Below are 21239 nucleotides of genomic sequence, written 5' to 3'. Positions count from 1 at the left end.
AGGAGCCGCACAGACTGGTGGCAGCGGCGCCTGCTGCCGGGGGGCAGAACACGAAGGAAAGAGAAGCTCCCAGGTGCCTTGGCCGTAACCCCAAACATGGCCATGGCAGAGACACTGAGCCACTGGCTGCTCGCCGCAAACCAGAAGGTTGTTAGCCAGAGACGAAATGGAAACCCGGGCAGCACCCCTCCTCTCCTCGCTACCACCAGGACCAACCCTAATCACCCCATCACACCTCAAAACCTGGGCAAAGACACGGGCCAGGGAGGTCAGTAGACCAGGCTATTTCACATACGATTGTCCCAGGCCACGTGGGCCTATGCAGGTCAATACGAGCACCTACAACTCCATCCAACAGGCTGCCAGTGAAGATCTGGGAGCCAGACTCCTTGCCAAACAGGAGGGCAGCAGCTCCCCACACCAGCCGTCGCTCCGTGTAGCGGGACTGTGCTCTAGTCTAGAGGGGACAGTAGCTTTCAATCCCTTACCAACAAGGTGGAGCTCAAGAGATTTTCTGTCGCCCACCCCCGACTCATAGGGCAGACACTCACCCGGGCAGTTGCTTCCTTCTGCATCAACAGCTGCTGTCTTGCCATCCGAGCAGCATCCCAGAGGGGAGTTATAACACGTCGCTCTTTCAATGGCGGGGGTAGATGTCACTTGGCTCTCCTCTGGCTCCTCTTCCCCTGCATGGCATTAGGGGCCACATGGGCATGTTACAGCCCTGGCGAGAGGCGGGACCCCCTCCAACCCCATCACGAGGTGGGACCCTCCTCCAGCCATGGCACAGCCCTGGCGAGAGGTGAGACCCCTTCCAGCCCCGGCGAGAGGCGCGACCCCCCTCATCCTCAGGTCCTGACACAGCCCCAGCGAGAGGCGGGACTGCCTTCCCCCCTCTGGCCCTGTCACAGCCCCAGCAAGAGGTGGGAGCCCCCGCCCCCCCCAGTTCCTGTCACAGCCCCGGCAAGAGGCCCCATCAGACCCAGTTAGCGGTAGCTGCGCTCAGCCTGGGGTGGTCTGTGGGAGATGGACGGGCAGGTGACCCTCCAGGTGCTAGCAGATAGTCTCCTCACTACTAAAGCCCCTTGGTGTGCTGAGAAGTCCCGGGCTGAACGGGCCATGGAGACTGGACTAACATCTCCCCCCACAAGGTGGTCCCTGCTGCAGGTGAGCAAGGAGGCAGGTTGGCGGTGCGGCACTGGGGACCAGAGGTCTCCTACCTGTGCTGAAGGAGACCCTCCCTCCCCACCCCAAGGCCACCTAGGCAGCATTTTTCGCCAGCACCCACCTCCTGTCTCACCCTGGCTTCACAGCTCCAATCCTCCCCCAGGCAGATGCTGCGACCATCCTTCAAGGAGGTCTGGGCTGGGAGCTGAGCGGTGGCGCTACCTCAGCGCCCTGGCACTGTGATCGCTTGGGCAGCGCCAGCGCTACTCAGGGCCCACCAGCAAGAACAGCTGCTAAGGAGGAAGCAGAAGTAGAGGGAGCAGGGGCTTGGAGACCACGCGATGGCAACACGATTGAACCAGAGCAGAGGGCACTTACCGGCAGAGCCAGCCCCGCTGGCTTCCTGGTCCCCACTGATGCCCAGTTCTGGGTCGCCGCTGCCTTCTGCGCTGCCAGACTCCGAGTACGCAGGTGGGGGGTGGCCAGGACCACAGGAGCGGTGGAGAGGGGGCGGATGGTGGTCCTGCGGATTCCCTGGGTGGTCCAGGTGGTGGTAGCTGGCCGGGCAGTGGTGAACCGTACCGTGGCAGGCTGGCTTCTAGGAATGGGCCTGGCTTCGAACAGCAGGGAACTCGTGGCCGTCTCCGTGGGCTCGGGGGCCCGGGTGGTAAGCCTTAGAGGTGGGGGGTGGAGGAGCTTGTCCAGGGCAGCGTGGGCAATGGCATGGTCTGCACGGTGTGACTCATGTGGGTGATGGATTCTGAAGGAGCAGCAAGGGGAGGCGGTTAGAGGGACGGACTGGACACGAGCCATGGCTCCCATTCTCTGGGAGGCAGGGTTGGGTCTATGGGGGAGGGATAGAGGGAGGCAGTCACAGATCATGCCCAGCGGCATAATAAAATCACAGAAATGTAAGACTGGAAGGGACCTCAACAGGTCATTTAGTCCAGTCTCTGCACTGAGGCAGGACTAAATATTATCTAGCCCATTCCTGACTGCTGTTTGTCTAACCTGCTCTTACAAAACCTCCCATGATGGAGATTCCACAACCTCTCTGGGCAATTTGTTCCAGCGCTTACCCTGACAGTTGGGAAGTCTTCCTAATGTCCTAAGTCTTCCTAAAGATCATTTTGAATAATCCTGTCCTCCAAAGCACTTGCAACCCCTCCCAACTTGGTATCATTGGCAAGCTTTATAAGTGTACTCTCTATACCATTACCCAAATCATTTTTGAAGATATGAATAGAACTGGACCCATGACAAATCCCTGTGGGGCACCACTAGATATGCCCTTCCAGCTTGACTGTGAACCATTGATAACTACTCTCTGAGTACGCTTTTCCCACCAGTTGTGCATCCACTTTATAGTAAGTTCATCTAGGCTATATTTCCCTAGTTTGCTTATGAGAAGGCCATGTGAAGCAGTATAAAAAGCCCTACTAATGTATCACAACTACCACTTCCCCCTTACCCACAAGGCTTGTTACCCTGTCAAAGAAGGATACTAGGATGTTTTGACATGATTTGTTCTTGGCAAATCCATGCTGAACGGTACTTATCACCTTATTATTGTCTAGGTGCTTAGTCATGCCAAGAGGAGCAGGCTAAGCACTGCCCATATGTGCTTGTCCGGAGTGTAGATAGGGGAAAGACTCACCATGGCACTGCCCAACATGCTTCACCTTGATGACCTGCCCCTGCCGGCACGCAATGGTTTTCAGCTGGCACTGGTCACCATAGGTCACGCCGTCAGAGCCACAGACCTGGGAAGGGCAAGGGAGAGTGGGGACAGCTGGAAAGATTGGAGAGGCAGCTGGAGAGATTGCCACCTCCTCTCATCATCCCCTCCGTAAAGCAGAGCCCACCTGAGACATGGGTTTCTCCTCCCCCCACCACCCATGACGCAGGCCCCTCCGTGCAAAATAAACCTCCCTCTTTAAATCGTCAGTGAAGGGTTAAAGTCCAGGGAGACTCCTGTTTGTGTCTCACTGCTGGGAGGAGACCCTAGGAGACAAATCCCAAAAGGAGGAGCCCAGAGGCACCCTGTGAGGCTATCTGAAAAATCCCTCCTTTGACATCTGGCACATAGCATCTCTCTCTGCACGCTGAATGGAGCTGGGCTGCCTCCTCCTTTTACCTTGGTCATGTTGGCCTCCACGCACAGCGGGGACGGGCACTCGCAGTGGGCGAAGCCACTGGACCTCAACGCATGACCCCCGAACTCGCAGCTCATCTCGTGGCAGGACTTTGGCGCAGAGGGATCTGAGGGTGAGAGGAAGGAAAAAGACGCACACGTGGGTGATACACATATGAGGTGTCCCTCTACTCCGGTCGTGGATGCAAAACAAAACACATCGGCAGAACGCAGTGGTAGCCACGCACCTGCTAGCCAGTACATCACAACTGACCCAAGATTCTTCAGCAAGGAAAAACAGCCACTCTGGCTAAGTGGCTTCTTCGCCTCACCTTTCTCGCAGCCGGTCATCCCAGCTTGCTTCCGTGGGGCACTGGTTGCATTTCATGCCGGTGATGCCAGTCTTGCAAGAGCACAGTCCACCGTCATCTGCTCACAGTCGTCACGCACTGAGCCCACCGGGTCACAGTTACAAGCTTGGCAAGGAGGCAGTAGGAGGAAAGGAACAAACATTGGTCACATTTTAGAACGCGAGCCTTCCCCTTTTTGGTGCCTTCCACCAGAAGAGCTGAGCACCTGCGCACGCCAATGAATTCAACTTCCCTATCCTCAGTTGCATTACTTTCAATGGAATAAACGGGCCCAGAGTCAACAATTAAAGCCTTTGAAATGTACAGTGTTAAATAAGGCTTGCATTTTAACATTGTCCCTTATTCCCTTCCCTTTAGTTGGAGAGAGTTTTTAGAGGGAACGCCCTGCCTCCCGCCGCCATTGACATCTTTTCGATGATATTAAAAACAGGAATAACTGTCCTTTCCGAGGAAAAGGGAAGAAGTAGTTTAAATGGGCTGGAACTGCTGCTGCTGTTGTTGTTAAAATTCTGATCCTGTTTCTTGAAGACAGACCAAGACAAACCCACTCAAAAGGGGAGAAAAGAACAGCAAAGATGGGAAATGCAGCTTCTGTCTCTGGCTCCCCTTGCAACCTGACTGCCGGAAAAATCCAGGCACAGCACACACTGTCCCTCTGAGACCTGGCAAACGTGTACCAGCATCGGGCTGTTGAGGGCATTGCTTTTAGCTGCCTGCCTGGTCATGGTTTTAAAGTAGTGATGCAAAATTGCAGTCTTGGCTGGCTAAACCAGACTCTGATTAGCCAGAAGGAAAAAGGAGAGGAGAGGAAAGAAAAGAAATTCAGTGGGGGAAGGACAAAGTTTCCCTCCAAAGTCCCTTTTGGGGATCCCCAAAGGGGAGTGATGGGTGGAACACCCCTTCCGCTTGTTATTTCGTCCACCACTTCGGCTTAATTCCTGCACACCAATTTGGATCCATTGCTTTCCAGTCTCACACTCTTCTTACCAGGCATGATCTCCTCACAATCCTTGAGTTCTGCCAAGGACATTTGTTCGGACTAATTCAGTCTCCCTTTCGCTATGGGCAGAATCAGGAAAAGAACCCAGGAATCCTGATTCCCATATTAGTCTCTAATCCCTACACTGTACGTCCCAATGCAGGAATAGAACCTAGGCGTACTGGATCCCAAGTCTCCTGTTCCTACTGTTAGATTCTTGGAGCCTCATTCTCATTAACACTAAGGTCATTTTGGTAATTGTTTACCTTCACTGCATATCTCCACAGCCAGCACTGTGTACTGTGGCAAGTGAGAGTCTGGCCATAGATTTTAAGGTGAGAAGGGGCCATCATGAGCATCTAGTCTGACCTCCTCCATAGCACAGGCCAGAGATTATATCCAGTAATTCCTGCATTGAGCCCATATCTTGTGGTTGAGCTAGAGGGGATCTTTTAGAAGAAACATCCTATCTCGATTTAAAGTGGTGGAGTGGTGGAGAATTAACCACAGCCCTTGGGTAGCTGTTCCAATTACCTTCTCCGTTAAACTGGCATCCTATTTCCAGTCTGAACTTTTCTGGCATCACCTCCCAGCGACTGTGTCTATGTTTAGACAAACACTAACTCCCAGAGTCAGGAGTGGAACCCAGGAGTCCTGACCACCCAGGCCTGTGCTTGAATCTACAAAGCTTCCTGCATCCTGTTTAACTGCATGTCATCGTAAAACGTGAGCTTACAATCCCAGAGCCTGAGACTCGTATTCAATCCCTTGACCTAAGACCAGGTGGAAGCATGACACACATCTATCACTCTGGAGAGAGTGAGAGAGCGCTATAATTTCAGAGAGCGGAGAAGACAGAATCACATCTCTATTGTCTGCAATTTCCTCCAAATAACTCTTCTTTCCTGACCAGTCTGCCCTCTTCCCATTTGGCACGTATCGATTTTCTGGCTCGTGTCTCCAATGAGCTTGAAATTAACATGGCTTTTTTTGTTACTTCCTTATTTGTACAGGGACATTGCTGGTGATGTCGGCACAGATTTGGAATCGGGCCGTGCAGACTCTGACAGGGATTCAGGGGAGCGTCTGATGTTCCCTTGCAATGGACTGGGCAGCCAGCCTGCCGAATCCTGTGCTGGACCAATTCCATGTCACCCCAGACAGTAGAAACAACCCTTTCCCCTGAGTGCGATTCACATCTGGGTCTGATGCAGCAGCATTGGGGAGTGCTTGGCAACCAGTTTGGAGACACGTTCCCATAGCACTAGCCTCTGAGAGAACTGCAGAATACCGAGAGTCTGGGCCCTGTATGGTGTTGTTTAAGGAGGCCTGTGCTTGGATCTCCTTCCATGAGTGGGATCTAGTTGAGGTCTGGTGCGAATCAGTCAAGATCTCTCACTGGGAGATAGGAAACACCTAGGATTAACTTTTTTAGGATTAAATTTTTGTGGTAGGGCAGCAGGAGAAGGGTAACACGAGTGGTCAGTGGGTTCCTCTTCCCCAGCGCCCCCCGGTACTCACGGGTGCAGCCGCTCTTGCTGTCTGTGACTATCCCGCGGAAGTTCCAGAAGCCAGGTTCACATCGGTCGCATTTCAGTCCCCCACCCCCGGCTTGCAGGAGCACTGGCCGGTGGTAGGGTCGCAGGCCCCCCCATATGAAGCCGTAGGGGTAACATTGACAGGTGCCTGAGAGGGTCAAGAAAGCAAAACCCTCAGTCCCATTAGCAGCAAGCAGCAAGGGTCTGGAATAGGAGGGGGCTTAACTTGGCTGTATGAGCCATCTGAGCTGCTCAGCTGAGGCGCTAATGCATTCCTGGGGCGGGTATCAGGACGCTGATCAATGTACCCTCCCCTCTGCCCCTACCAAACCCTTCCCCTTCAAATCCCCCATTGACCAGGAGGCCATCTTAAAACCTCAAGCTACTCCTGCTCACTTTGCTTGCATCTATCATTCCTCTCTCTTTCTAAAATGAGGGAGGAGATCCAGAGAAAGAGAGAGACGCCACTATATTCCTGGGAAGCAGGGGTGAGAGGAATGGATATCCCATAATATCTAGGGTGAGAGGGCAGAGAGGGGGCAGGAAAGGGAGGAGAGGGCCAGCAGTTGTCGTGTCCCACCTCCTCCACTTCCCAGGATTGAGCGAGAGCCATAAGGTGAAATGATTATCTCCAGACCCAGCCTGTGGGGAATAAATAAGTCACTTGCATCAGTTGATTACATTTGGATTTATGCTCCCGTCGCCAACTCAAGGGCAAGGGTAGAACAGAAGGGGAAGGGAAGTTGGACACAGAGCAAGTCAATCAATCCGGGTGGCTTCCTCGGGGAGCGATACCATGCAGAAGTCCAGAAGGAGGGGTGAGGCCCCAGCCATGGCTGGGGGGCGGTCATTAGCCCAGAGGATGACAATTATAATTTGTACTGCAGGACACTTAGAAGCCTGAGTCACAAAACAGGACCCCACTGTGCTGGGGTGCTGAACAAACACAGAACAAAACGACAGTCCCTGCCCCAAGGAGACAAGAGACAACTGGTGCATACAGACAGACCCATGGCGTAGCACAAGGAATCAATGGGACCATGCCGGTTGGGGTGGTGGGGGGCGGGGGAGGGAAGGAGGGGCTTGCCACACCTGCTCTCTAAATGACTGTCCAGTGTTTTGCAGGCCCAGATGCGGCTGGCACTGATTTACCGAGTTGCCGGGGGGGGGAGGCGAAGGGGGGGAGTCAACCCCCATTCTTCCCAGGCCCCACCCCCATTTCATCCCTTCCTCCAAGCCCCCACCCTGCCCCGCCTCTACCCACCCCACCTCTTTTGCCTCGCTCGGCACCTCTTCCTAGTCGGCGCCTATGCCTAGAGGCAAAGAAGAGTTTGCGGGAGGACAATGAGGTGGCTTGTGGGTGGTTATGGGGAACACTGAGCAAGGGGCAGCCTGGGGGGAAAGCAGGACGGGTTTCCTTTGAGAACTTCACGAGCGGGCAATGAAGGCTGGGAGCATTGGCTGATCAGACGCGGAAGTCAGCTTGCCAGCCCAAGTGGTGGCCATGCGCTGGCCTCTTTGGGCCGAAGCCCACCTGCAGTGACCCCGTGCCACGAGAGCTCTGCCGCGACGAGGGTGCTGTCAGAACACCGCTGCTTATTAAATTACACGGCACATTAAACGACGCTAAATCCCCATCAAGCGTGCATTAGCCAGGCCCATACACGGCTTTAACTATATTTCCGCAGTTTATGTGCTTTCCTAACAGTCGGGTCACAGCCTCAGCTGTTAATATATGGCTAATGCCTTTCCGAACACGCCTTCTTTGAAAGCCCTGACTCCAGTAATTATTTAATAAATATTAATGACGCATTCATCAACACAGCTTCTGAGAAGCGGAATCACCCTCTCAGTCAGCCCTGGCATGGGCTGCCAAGGATCTACCTGGCAGGAGGATGTAGATCTGCCTCGTACTCTGGGGCCAGGCTGGAGCCAATCTGTGCCCAGCTCAGCCCCAGACCTAGCCCCGAACTCCTTGCAAGATGCACTTGGGAAGGGCTCACCGCTGGGAGCACTGAGCCCCCTCAGCTCCCAATAACGTGGGAGCTCAGCCCGAGGCCAGCTCAGGCTCTAAGCGACGTCTGTTCCCATCCAATAATGGGACAGGCAGCAGAGCGGTGCTGCTAACCCCGTCTTTGAGCTGCCACACGGCGAGCAACCCGGAGAAAACAAACAAGGCACCCTTGCCAAGGCTTCCTGAGCTTGGCTCCACCAGAAGCCAGCTGCCATCTGCACAGGCCACGAGAGCTTGCGCCGGGTTTGGTCCTTGGCCAGAGAGAGAGGGAGGTTTGGGGCATCCAGTTCAGAGCAACCCTCTGGCATTGCTCCCCGCATAGATTTAGAGCAGCTTCTGAACCGGAAACGTACTGGCACTTTATAGAAAACGAGAGGCGCTGGGAATTGAGACGGCAAAGGGGGTGTGCGGGTCTCTCTCTGTTTGTGGATGGGCGTGCTCCAGACTGCGGGCTCTGGAGGCATCTGGAGGCTCTGGTATGTCTAGTGGAGGAACTGGAAGGGGCAGCTATGCTACGGGAGAGCTTCTCAGCCTGGGGGTTGCCAACAGACTTTTTGGGGAGCTTCTCCCCACCCTCCATTTCCCATGGCTAGATGGGAGGGAGACTCCAAAACTTCTTTCTGTTGCAACCTGGGAGAAGGGTGTGGAAAAGGCGAAGACCCCCTGCTCTACAGGGTCAGGCAGAAGAGTAATCCTCTGTAGAGGAGGTTTCCCCTTTATCTGCCGTCTGGATCTCCACACTGTCCCTGACAAGGGAGTCACAATCCAGGACCCCTCGTCTGTTACAAGAGATTCCTCCCAAGCCCCACAGTTTACTCACTCGGGCAGCCAGCTGAGCCCACGCCGAGGGCCACCGTTGTATTGTCTGGACAACATCCATATATGGTCTGGCTGCAGTGCAGAACCTGGAGCGGCGGGGAAGGCGTTCCAGTGACTACAGAGAGAGGGAGGGACACAGGTCACACCTTGGGCAGACAGGGAACTGCAGCTATAACCGGGCTACAGCCGGGCAATATAACAAATGCATGGGATCCGGGCAGATGTGTCTGTCCTTGTCCTCCCTGCACAAACACCCTTGGTCTCTGCCCTGCATTAGGGCAGGGACACTGATTCCAGGCCCTCCCCAGTGCAAGTAGCAGCATGCAAACAGATGCACAAAATGGCTCAGCTGCTGCATTGGTACCAACAAACTAATGCTGGCCCCGCCCGCAACGCAGGCTGATCCAGCCGTGGTCCCAGATGCAAGGCAGAGGAGCCCCCTATGCTGCGGGGAAGGGAGCAGCTGAAGGCTGATGCAGCCCCTGCTAGCCCAGGGTCTGAATCCCAGCATTGGTCGGCGTGACAGAGTGCTAGGAGCCCAGAGCTGACCCAGTACTCTGGTCACTGCGGTACTAGCCAGCCCCATCCTGGAGTATCTTTAATTGAGGGGGATAAGTGATTAGGCAAGAGGCTGAGGAGCTAATGAGAACAATCCCATCAGCTGGGTACAGTTCAAGGACAGGAAGGAAGTGCAAGGGGGGAGGCTGGAAGGGGCCAGGGGATGCAGAATCCCAGGAGGGTGAGATCTTTCCTTCTCCCTCCCTGGAGAGCAGGCTAAGGGGGAAGTTTACTACTGATTGCCTGTGGCTGCATGAGGTTGTACTGGCAACCTGGCAGAGGGGACCCATAAATAACACATGGTGTTTATCAACTCGAAAGTCTCCAGCCTGTTTGTGGTGACCCAAAGGGCGGAGGAGAAGGGACCCTGTTGCCGTCCCAGACAAAAGGCAGAGGAGCACGCGATGCTGTGGGGCAGGAGCTGGCTAAAGGCCAATACCTGCGCTTGCCTGGGTCCGAACCTCAATGGGGACTCACCACGGCAGGCTCCTTGGCTGGTGACGTAGAGGTCCTGGCGTTTCTCGCAGCGTGTCTTCTTCAGCTCACACTCATTGGCATAGGTCGCACCATCGGAGCCGCATATCTGCTCGGAAGATGGGTGGTGGGGGAGGAAGAGAGATCACTGTCTGCAGCCTCCAGTGTGCAGAGAGCTGCCTCCCCCTCTCAGCAATGGAGAGCCCCACGGGGTGCCCCCATCCCCAGGCCAATGCTGGGCAGGGAAGCTGGAATTCTAAATCCGGCACTGACCAATCCTGCCCGGGTGGAATAACGGCTACTAAGGGAGATGGGCCAGGTGCCAGCCCGCAGCAGCCAGGATGCAGCATGGGTCCCTCAGCCCTGGCAATGGGAAAGGCATCTATTCACACCTCTGACCAGAGCCGGGGCTGGCTGGGCTGGAGAGGCCCTCCTGAGATGAGGGGGATGAGGGAAGGAGGCACAGACCAGTAGGGATACAACAAGAACCGAGTGGGACTTCCTCCCAAACTCAAATGGGCCCTTTGAGTCTGGGACAGCTTGAGGGAACTTCCCCCCGCCCACGGCCCCACCCAGCTGTGGCCAGGGTTAGAAGAGCGGCAATACCCCGAGCCAGGCAGGGCTTGCGAGACCTCCAGCCTGAGGGCTGCAGAGACCTCAGCAAAGCGCCCCTCTCTAGGCTGAGGTCTCTTCCAGAGCCAGGGGCAGGCGGGCAGGAGGAATTACCGGGTTGCGTGGCACAGCCAGGCAGGTGAAGTCACACACACAGCGGTCGTCCTCCACGTCCTCATCCCACGAGCCCCCGTACTGCCGGCAGCGGTCCTGTTCGCACTCGTTATCATCCCCAGAGCCTGAGCCCCCCGAGCCACACTCTGCACAGGAAAGGAGGGGACCCTGAGCCAGGGGGACCCTGGAGGCTGACTGATCCTAGGCCACACCTGGCCCTCCGAGAGCAGCAGGACCCTCCTCCCGCAGGACAGAGCATCCAGCCCCGCAGGAGGACGGAATACAGCCACGTGGCCAGTAACAAGGGGACATCTCTTTGCAAGGTTCCTTGAAGACAGGCTCAGGGCTCCACCTGTACTGGCTTGGCGAGCTAAAGCTCAGAGCTCACGTCTAACTCGGATGGCTACCTGGGATCAGACATAGAGGAGCCCCACGCACAGTACAAATAGCAGCTAGCTGGCTTCACAACAGTTTAACTCCCTCTTCTCTAACCCAGCTTCTCCCCCCACGCTGCAGCAGGCAAATGGATTCCTTCTGCTCGGATAAGCACAGAGACCTGGGTGGTTTTGGGTTTCAATTGAAAGTCCAGCCAGGCAGATTACCGGCTTGGCAGAGAGACACTTAATGCGCTGTATGTCACCCCAGCTCCTCAACCAACCACGAGATGCTCAGCGCTCTGGCAGCAAGAGAGAGATGTTGATTTCAAAGGCTTTGAAAAAAAATAACAACCTGCCCCCTTTTATGGGGTGATCAAAGGATGGGAGCTGACGTTACACAGAGAATTATTTAAGATCTTCTCTCGGAAGGACAGCAACTTGAAATTCCCTGGGGAGGACTGTGATCAAACGCCGTGTTATGTCTTCCACTCTCCCTCGCCCTGCCACAGCACTCCAGCCCTATCTGGCTAAACAACATGAGCAATGAGCTAGATGGTCTTAGCTGACAGAGTTAACACATTGAAGGGGCAAGGTGGATGCTGTTCCCCTACTGGCCTTCAGCCAGCACAGCTCCAAAGTCTTCCCACTCTGGAGGTCTGGGTTCATCGACTTTGGGCCACCAGTGAAATGAGTTGGGAGGCCTCAACCTGACCCCGATGGGTGGCTGGGCCCAGAGCAGAGCACTGCAGGTGACGACTGAGGTGCATCGGCCGAGCTGCAGGAGGGGCAGGCCTGGTGTCCCAGAGGTTGTTGGGGATCAGTATGGCGGAGCTGTGGGGGAGCTGCAGGACTGGACTGGCAGGGCAGGACGGAGGCGCACAGACAGAGCGGCGTGTGGACTGGAGTAGCAGGTGATGCTGCAGGTGAGGATTGAGGCGAAGAAGCAGGGAAGCTGGGCACATTCAGCTTTGCTGTAGCCAGCACTATCCGCCCCTCCCTTTCAGTGGCGCTAGCCCCACTCCTCACCTTCACAGAGGCGTCAGGAAAGAGCAGCCCAGGGACACACTGCTCTGAGCTGCCTAGACACTGCTGACCACTCCCTGCCTCCAGGCGAGTTTTGGTGAAGCTTGCCCAGTCCAGCTCAAGGACAGACACTGGAGTATGGACTCCCACTGGGGGCCTGTCCCCACACCTACTGTAGTCAGGGAAAAGACCCCTCCCTGCCCTCGACCTCAGAGGGTTTGGATCAGGACCTTAAAATCCAGTCTGGGTCTGTCACCCTCAGTCTGGTGGCCTGTGTCGAGCAGGCTGCTGGTTTCAAACCCATTGGCATCAATTGTCCCCAGACTCGAGAGAAGCACTGGGGGTCACATGGGCCGAGGACACTGAGCTCCCCTCTCCCACGTAAGGGGGACCCCCCCAGGCCGGGGCGGGCAGGAGGCTGTCTCTGGGGCTAAACAGAGGCCGTTGCTGTCCAGGACTGTTGACCCGGCAGCTTTCACTCACTGACCCTAACCACTGAATGCAGGCATCTCCCTCACAACCCTGCCCCAGTGCTGCTCAGAGGGGGTCTGCAGCCGGGAGCCCCCTGAAAGCTGGCTGAGCAGGGGCTCAGCAAAGAGACACTTTTCCCCAGGTGCCCGGTGCTGAGTTAATGCCAGCGAGGGCCTGACCCCAACAGAGTCCCGGGGCAGGCGGCGAGGCAGCTGGGCGCCCGCTCCGTCTCCTCATGCCTCTCTCAAGCCTGGGCCCTTTGAAGTGTGAAATTAAAGCCGTGATAAATCTCCTCGCCCAGGCCCATATTCGGTGTCAACTTTCATTACCGCTAGCCACAAAGACGAAGGCGGAGGGTGCCAGGTGCTATTGACCGACACAGCGCCAGTCGCCGAAACGAGCTCGGGCAAGCTGCTCTCCCCTCCTGCGAGGGGCAGGAGAGGAGCCTCCCGACTCCCATCGCAGAGCCATTCACCTGCCAGGATGCAGAGAGCGGAGGCAGCCAACTTCCACGCGTAGGGGGATTGCAAGGAGACTCGGTGAGGCCTTTAAATACACCTGCCGTACAACAGCCCAGAGCGCCAGGAGGGGAGGAGGAAGAAGCCCTGCCAAAGAGACCGCTCTGTCGCGACCCCAGGGGGGTTACACCTGGGCATTGGCACAGGCGGCTCCAAGCAGCAGACGGCGTAGCTTGTTGTTGTACCTAGGCCCAGCTGGGTAGGTGTGGGGGATGAGAGAGATAGAGAAGGCATCCACCTTCCAATCACAACCATGAGCTCTGGACGTTTGCCTTTGGACCATGCAATATAAACTCCATGCGTGAGGAAGTCCAAGCCCCTCCTCCCCATCCGCCCCCCCCCATTCCTCACACCCTCCTGCCATCCCCCCCCCCCAGAACCAGAGGGAACGGAGCTTCCTACCCTCCTCACAAGGTCCCGTCCTGGAAACCTCAATGGTCTTCTTCTGCTGGCAGGAAGCCACCTGCAGCTCGCACGGGCTGTGGTAGGTGACGCCGTCGCTGCCACACACCTGGGAGAAGGGCTGCCTCTCGCAGCGCGGGCACACGCACTGCCCAGCCACGCACCTGCTCCCGAAGGTGCAGACAGCGCTGCCGCACGACTCTGGGGGGGCGGGGGGGAAGCGAGGGGAGAACAGGGAGGGAGAGAGAAGCGGCATGAGATCCAGCAGAAAGCCTCCCCTTGCCATCATCAGCCCGGGCAGTGTCAGAGGGCCTGGCTGCTGATTGCTTCATCGCTGGCTTAACCCATCCCTGAATGGGCTCAGGACAGAAAGAACCGTGGGTGGTTGGGGAGGAGAAGGGGGGGTTCCCATGGCAGAGTCCTAAGTACTCCCCCAACTTCTGAAAGTCAGCAGGTGCTGCAGGTAGCCAGCCCCTGCAGGACCACTAGGCAACAGCCGAATTCTGGTTATCATCACTGAATGACTCTCGTCTAGGCACCCACCGTCCCATACCCACAGCAGGCCAGAGCCCGCCTTGCAGTGCCCGATGCCAGACGGGGCATCCCAATTCCATCTCAACTCAGGTTCCCACTCTGAATGTGATTCCGCTAGCTCCCCTGACCCCGCTCAGCTGGGAACGTCAGGCCCAGCTGTTGAGAGAGGCCATTATTTGGTCCAGTGGATCATTTGTTCTAATGTAGCATTTCCTTTGCACTTTTTAGTTTCATTTGGAAAATAGACCGTTCGGGCTGCTAGGTCCAAAGTGCACAGGTTCGGGGGGGGGGGGGGGTGGGGGGAAAGAAGAATCAGATAGGAACTAACCCCTGGAGGGGGAGGAAAAAGAAACCAAAAAAGGGGCAGGCTGACCAAACAGGAACTTGGTACAGCTGTGTTTAAAGGCAGCGGTAGGTTCTAGCACGGCTTCCCTGTTCAGCCCTGACGGAGAGCGCTTTATACCTCTACGGCGCCTTCCCTGCCAAGGTTCTAGTTAGTATTTCAATAAGGTTGATTAAGTGTCGTGACACCCGTGAGGGGAGGTAGTACCCTGTTTCATGGCGGGGGAAACTGAGGCACACTGGGATTGTGGTTGAGATTTTCAAAGCCGGCTAAGAGATTTGGATGCCCCCTTCCCATTAAGATGGATGGGAAGCATGAATCCATTCATTATTCGAATTTGTATTACCATAACCCCTAGAAGCCCTCGTCATGGATCATGACAGCTGAGATGGCTTCGAAAGGCTAAACTTTAAGGTTTTGCCCTAGATCTCATAGGGAATGAGTCAGTGGCAGAGCTGGCAATGATCCTGTTAGAACTGGGCTACAACAAGATGCTCTAGGCTGCTTACAGCCTTGGCGTCTTCAAAGTCCGTCCACCCTGTAGGGTGACACCCATTGAGAACATTCAGCTCCTTTTCAAAATAGGGGAAAAAAACCCTACGGCTGAGATTTCCAAGCCGATCAAGGGATTGAGACAAGTAACTCTCATTCATGGTACTGTGTCTAAATCCCTAATCAGCTTTGAAAATCTCAATCGAAGGATTTCAAGTCTGTTTGAGGATGGCTCTCATGAATGAAATAAAGAAACCTCTGTCCAAACTGGGCAGGGAAACTCTGCTAGAACCAACTGGGCTAGACTGACGTCTCTCCTTTGAATGCTCTATGCCAGCCAAGGACCTGAGCAGGCAAAGATGGCTGTGGCTAGCTTGGTTCTAGCTCCAGCACACAGACAGCCTGGGTGTAACAAATCAAGAAAATTCTTGTGACAAAAACCATTCCATCCACCAGCCTATTGCCTGGTATCTGTCTACTCCCCCAGGGCCTGCAGACACGATTGCCAATAGTGGCTAGTGATCTTGGATGCCTCCATTTCTGGGTGCTCAAGCTGACATATCTTAAAGGGGTCTGGTTTTTAGAAAGTGCCTAACATCTGCCTTCTGAAAATTGGGCCTCTTGAAGATGTCTCAAGTTGGCCCCCCCAAAATGGAGGCACCCGAAGTCATTAGTCACTGGTGAAAATTAAGTTATTTTCTTCCTTGGATCAAAACCTCTTTGGATTTTATTCCTTTTCCCAGGGGAGGGTGGAACTAAAGTAACACAAAGGGTTAAGAAAGGAATGTGGAAGCAGGAGGGAAGGACAGGTGCCCCTGCACACTCACTGCAGTCTCCTTGTGCGGCCACCTGGATGTTGGTCTGCTGCGTGCATGCCCGGACGTGGAGCTCGCACTCACTGCCATAGGTGTTCCCGTCCGTGCCGCAGACTGGCTGGGAGGAGGAGACGCATTCTGTTGGCACACGCACCTGCCCGTCTCCGCCTCGCAGATGGCCCCGAACTGACACTTGCTGCAACGGTCTGCAGGAATCAAAATAGAAAGGGAAAAGAAACCGAGAGAGAAAGTCAAGTCACTAAGCACTGGCACAGAGACCAAGACCCCTGCAGAATAATCCAGGGCTCATTATCCCAAAGGCATGCCGTGTCAGCACTCCAGGCAAGGAGGGGTTAACAGCGCTGTACTTCTTCACTGCCATGTGAAATGGCGAGAGACAGCTAGGACAGGCAGATTAGCCTGGAGAGAGGGTCATAGCTTAAGGACATACTGGCTTTGTCTGTGTGGAGCACTGCCCGACAGTCGCCCTCCATTGCTCTAGCATGGCTACAGCACAGAGCCTGCTCCTTGTTACCATCACCGGCATCTAGAACTGCTCTGACCAGCCTGATCCCAAACCCACCGAGGCAAACGGGAAAAGCCCCACTGACTCCAATGGGCATTGGATCGGGCCCAGAGATTGGAACTGAAATCAGACCCAGGCAAAAGCCACCTTGGCTTCAGGTCTTGTCGCACATGTTTTTCCACCCACAGAAATGATCACTGTCGCAAATGGAGGGCGGAGACATTGTGCTGGAGGGAGCAGAGAAAAAAAAAAGGCCCCAATCCTCAGCTGGGATAAATGAGCGCAGCTCCCCTATTATCCCATGCATAGCACTTCATAAGAAGTATTGTATACTATAGCAATTTTCAACTCAAAGCACTTTACAAGCTAGCAAGACCCCAGAGAAACGCAGCCACCTCTGGGGTGGAACACAGCAGCTTTTTAACAGTGCACAGCAACACTCTGGGTCAGATTTGGGCAGCAAGTCCAAGGGGAATTCAGGCAGAAGAGTAAAATTAACCCCAGAGTAGGAGATGGCCATGGCAACAGGATTAGGCACTCGAAGCGTTGTGGGGGATCGTCAATGCCCGCGAGGGAACAGGCAAAGAAAAATAATGAAAAGATAAATGGGCGGATTCCCCAGCTGGTGTAAATCGGTGTTGCCCCATGGCAATTTACGCCAGTGGAGGATCTGGCCCATTGTTCCAAGTATTTCTCAGTGTTCTGCGGGGACAATCGTTAACCCTTTAACTGCCACAGCCAAAATCACAGACCAGGTGTGTCTAGACCCTGTGCACTCACTGTACAGCCGAGCGCTGTGTCTGTAGCACTCACCTGCTTCTGTGGGAGTGGAGGGCGGGGAAGGACCGATTGCCGCCGAGACACGCCAGAGACAGGAGCATGACAGAGAGTCTCTCCTATGAGGCCAGCGTGCACATAACCGAACAGCTCCGCGGGACAACACTGAACACGAGAGGGGCGCTGGAGGGGAGGGGGCTGAATGTCCCGAGAATCAAGTGAGCACCAGAGATAGCTGCATGAGTAACCTCTTCACCAGCATCCCTCAATGCCTGGCTCGGACCCCAAGCTCTGCCTCCGTTCTAGACTCCGGGGGCCACGGGGGGACTGAATGGGGGAGGCAGCTGTTCCTGAACCCAGTGTCAAGGCAGCAGCCAAATGTCATCCAACCCCCCTACCCTGACCCCCAGACACTCACAGGGAGTATGTGGGGGGAGGGGAGGAGAGAGGAAGGAACGGGGTAGGCAGAGAAGGAAGGAGATGCACTCGGAGGCAGAGAGGTTTAGCCATAAAACCCATCAGGGCCGGGGTAATTGGGATGAAATGTTACCGAGTTGTATGCCATTACAGCTCTAAACAGGGCTGGAGCGAGTGCAGGGCTGAGTGCAGTTACAAAGGTTGATAAATTAGTCCCAGTATCAGCAGTCACAGAGAGACAAGGGCTACAACCCAGGCAGCTTGCAAATCTCTTGGGGGCAATGTCTGCGGGGAAGGGGGGGCAGCTGGGCAGGGATGTGGAAATGAGGGGGAGGGGAGGTTTTATCTTAAGTTCTGGATCCCGGGTGCTTCTGGAGCCACTTACTCCCAGCGGAAGGTGGGGCCGGCGCTGCTCGGTGGGGCATTCCCACCTTCCCAGGCCACTCCAATCCTATGTCCTGCCGTTTGCAGAAGCTAACAAGGGGCATGTCATTTAACCAAACCACTAATCAGCCCCTCCCTTACCCCACACGGCCCCCCATTGAGAAAAGCAGGGCTGGTCTGCTCTCTAGAGCTTGATTGGCACAGATTAGGCGAGCACTCTACCCCATGGGGCTGGGGGAACTGTGGGGGTTGAGCCCCATTTTCTGGGAATGTACAGATCAGAACCCCCTGGAATCGTGTGAAAAAGAGATCACCCCACAAAAGCCACCGCAGCCCACAGTGAGGCAAAGAACTGCCCGCAGCCAATCTTGGCAGCCTTTCCCTGCAGCCGGGCCACCAGCTCTTGCTTTGAGCCTGAAGCCAGCGAGTCATGGCTGCCACTTGGTAGGCCTTGTCCCAATGCAGGCGCCACACATCCCTGGCCTCAGGCCACAGCATGGTGTGTTGCGGGCCCCAAGGATTATTTTGGGTTCCACTGAGCCCCTGCAGGACAGGCTCAGAGGGCCTGGACTCTGCAGGTGAGCCCAGAGCCAGTCAGCACCTCCGCTCTCATGGCCCCTGTGCATTCAGTGACCCACTGGCTAACTTCCTCTTTCAGAGGAGCATCCCCTCCCTCCCTCCATTCAATTCACCAGGAATTTGGCTCGAGGAAGATTTTTCTCATTTTACCTTCGTGCAGCAGCTGTTGCTTTGGATGTGTGTGTGTGGGGGGGAAAGATGCAAAAAAAAGCCCAAACCCGTGACTGGTTAGCACGAGCTATTGGCTGGGATGTTTCTATCTATAGCCTGTCATTTTCAGCCCACTGGAGGGTTTCAGAAGTGGGTAGAGAGGCAGTTGAAGGCAGGATTTATGGGCATGTGGGAAATTTCTTCCCGAGTCTCAGGAAGTCAGGGTCTGTTTATGCCCTAAAGCAGGGGAGTTTATATCCCTTTTACATGACAATCATCTCTCAGGGAACTGCAGATATTCTTAATGCACCTATTAATGTCTAATCTGCTTCTGAAGCCTCCGGAACTCATTGCTATTCTGTAGCAGGGAGTTCCATGAGTGAACTGTGCACTGTGCAAACACATCCCTCTTTTCTAAGCATCATATTTCCTTTCATCATAGTAAGCATAATGCAGAGCTGCAACTTGATCCTACACTCAGAAACTAAAAAGTCAGCCTGAACTTTGGCTGTGGCACTCTGCATACCCGCTAGCCCGACCCCCACAGGTTGCAGAGTATATAGCTGGGCATTAGCTCACGATAACCCCTGGCGCATACAGACTGCGAGCAGGATGACCCTAGTGTGTCATAAACAGTTGGCTAAATCCTGCCTAAGCAACCTCCCTGACTTCAGTAGGGTGGCAGGGTTGGAACAGGGAGCAGATCACAGCTGAAGGACATAGAGCGCTAGGATTAAGGGACAGCCGTCCCTGGGCATTTGGTTTTTTCTTGTGGTGCATTCCAAAAGGTGCAGGAAAGGCCTTTATGACCCCTTCTGCCACATGGCTTTGTGGGATGCAGCAGGTGGAGGGAGCGACAGCGATCAATTATTCCTCCCAAGGCAGAGAAATGCCCTTTGATTGGATAAGGGGTGTACGCATTAGCCGGGGCGGGGAGGAGTGAGCGAGATGGATGGTTTCTCTCTAATGGGGGCAGAGGGGATGTATTTAGTAATTAAATCTGGACACCCCTCATGCTACCTCCAAAAGAGAGACAAAGGAGGAGCAAATTGCTCAAACAGCTTCTCCCGCATCTCAGCCCCAGCCACTCCTGGGCAGCTCTCCCACTGTTCAAACTCTTATAGCAGTCAATTGTCCTGCATCAGACTGGTAAAGGAACCAGGGCGGGCTTTGCACCAGGAAGCCATTTACGTGCATATTTCCCCTAAGTGCCCCCCACATATTTCTATAGGGAGAAAGGAAAACCACCACTCGCATTGGTTCCTTTTCCCCAAACAATCCCTTCTGCCGAGACTTTGTTATTTTTAAGCCATTGGAAGGTGAAGGAATAATCTTCCCGAGCGGCCGGGAGCAGTGAACTGTGTCATTCTCTCTGCTCTGCTGGGGGGACCTGCTGATTTCATTGCGGTCTGAGTGGGCAGTGGGTGATCTAAACCGGCGCTTGCCTGGCAAGGAGAACAGGGAATGGCAAGCCACAGAGAGATACACGCAGACACATGCCCCATACCAGAGAGACGTTCCTGGGGTGAGAAACGGATCATTTCCACACAAAGCACACTACAGAGGCAGCGCTGGGGGCTTATGCTGCACAGAGATTTCATTCAACCTGGATCCAGTTTGACTCTCAAGGAACTGTAGCTGCTTTGATTAACAGCCACAGCCACCTGCTCTGCAGCCAATTCCACGTCTTGCTCACGCACCTCAGTGTTCTTTGCAACACCTTTCAATTCAGTTCACCTAGCAAGCCACCCAAGAGGGGGAAACTGAGGCCCAGGGGGAGCAAAGCGCTAAAATCAGGAACAGAACCCAGGAGTCCTGACTCCTAATGCTTATTCTACCTGTAGGCAATGCTCCCATTGACTCACTCTTTCCAAGAGCAACCTCCCGTGTTCAGCCTATCCCCACCCAGCTCAGTCCACCACTAGCAGCCCCTCTGCACTTTCTACAGTAGGGTGGCACTATTTGTGGATTGCAGGGAAAGCCTCAGTGCTTTTAGAAACAATCTGAACACTTTGCTTCGTCCCCATGCCGGGCAGGAGATTCCATCCCACAGGGACGAGAGTAACCTCTCTAATCAGGAATATAACTTGCTGAGTCTTGGACCAAACAGAAGCAAGGCTTTCCTTAGGATTCAGAGTGGTTCAGTGGTGAGAGCACTGGGCTGGGAGTCTGGACTCCTGGGTTCCATCCCCAGCTCTGCCAGTGACTCACTGCTTGAACCTGGGCAAGTCACAGTCCTGCACTCTGCCTCAGTTTCCCATCTGTAAAACAAGGAGGTTCCTGGTACTTCGCTGTGGGGGTTGGGAAGCTAAGGGCACTCTGTGTCTGCAAAGCATGTTTAAAGCTCCAGGTGCAGGGGGTTAGAGAAATGCCCAGGCGTCTCTCTTCACTGGGCCCCTTTGTTCCTATAGGCTACTTGGGGTCTGCGGTCAAGTCACCTAACACCTCGCCCCATGCCAGCTAGAGCTACAGACTCCAACAGCAACCAGCATGGTGGGGCTGCAGTCTATCCGCAGGCCTGCTTGGAAGGGGCAGCCACCGGGCCCCTCTCTTTGCCACCATGGCCGGCGAAAAGGGCAGATTCTGGTGGGATGCCAGCGATTCAGGTCCTGTGGCCCGGTGGAGTGGGAAGTCCCATTGCCTGCTGGGGT

General features: G+C 54.9%; 1 protein-coding gene across 1 annotated transcript in view; it reads right to left on the bottom strand.

The window, feature by feature from the left end:
* AGRN (agrin) overlaps positions 1-21239 on the bottom strand; it is a 221870-nt gene that overhangs the window by 30796 nt on the left and 169835 nt on the right. The window contains 18 exon segments of the mRNA XM_043499853.1: positions 552-686; positions 1546-1644; positions 1647-1871; positions 1874-1927; positions 2825-2930; positions 3305-3429; positions 3634-3665; positions 3667-3722; positions 3725-3777; positions 6173-6256; positions 6259-6310; positions 6312-6337; positions 9024-9137; positions 10058-10163; positions 10781-10926; positions 13572-13772; positions 15768-15899; positions 15902-15961. Of these exon segments, the coding sequence (XP_043355788.1) occupies positions 552-686; positions 1546-1644; positions 1647-1871; positions 1874-1927; positions 2825-2930; positions 3305-3429; positions 3634-3665; positions 3667-3722; positions 3725-3777; positions 6173-6256; positions 6259-6310; positions 6312-6337; positions 9024-9137; positions 10058-10163; positions 10781-10926; positions 13572-13772; positions 15768-15899; positions 15902-15961 (1806 nt within the window).

Source organism: Dermochelys coriacea, chromosome 18, assembly GCF_009764565.3.
Source record: "Dermochelys coriacea isolate rDerCor1 chromosome 18, rDerCor1.pri.v4, whole genome shotgun sequence".
NCBI lineage: Eukaryota > Metazoa > Chordata > Testudines > Dermochelyidae > Dermochelys > Dermochelys coriacea.
This window is presented reverse-complemented; position numbering and strand designations above follow the sequence as displayed.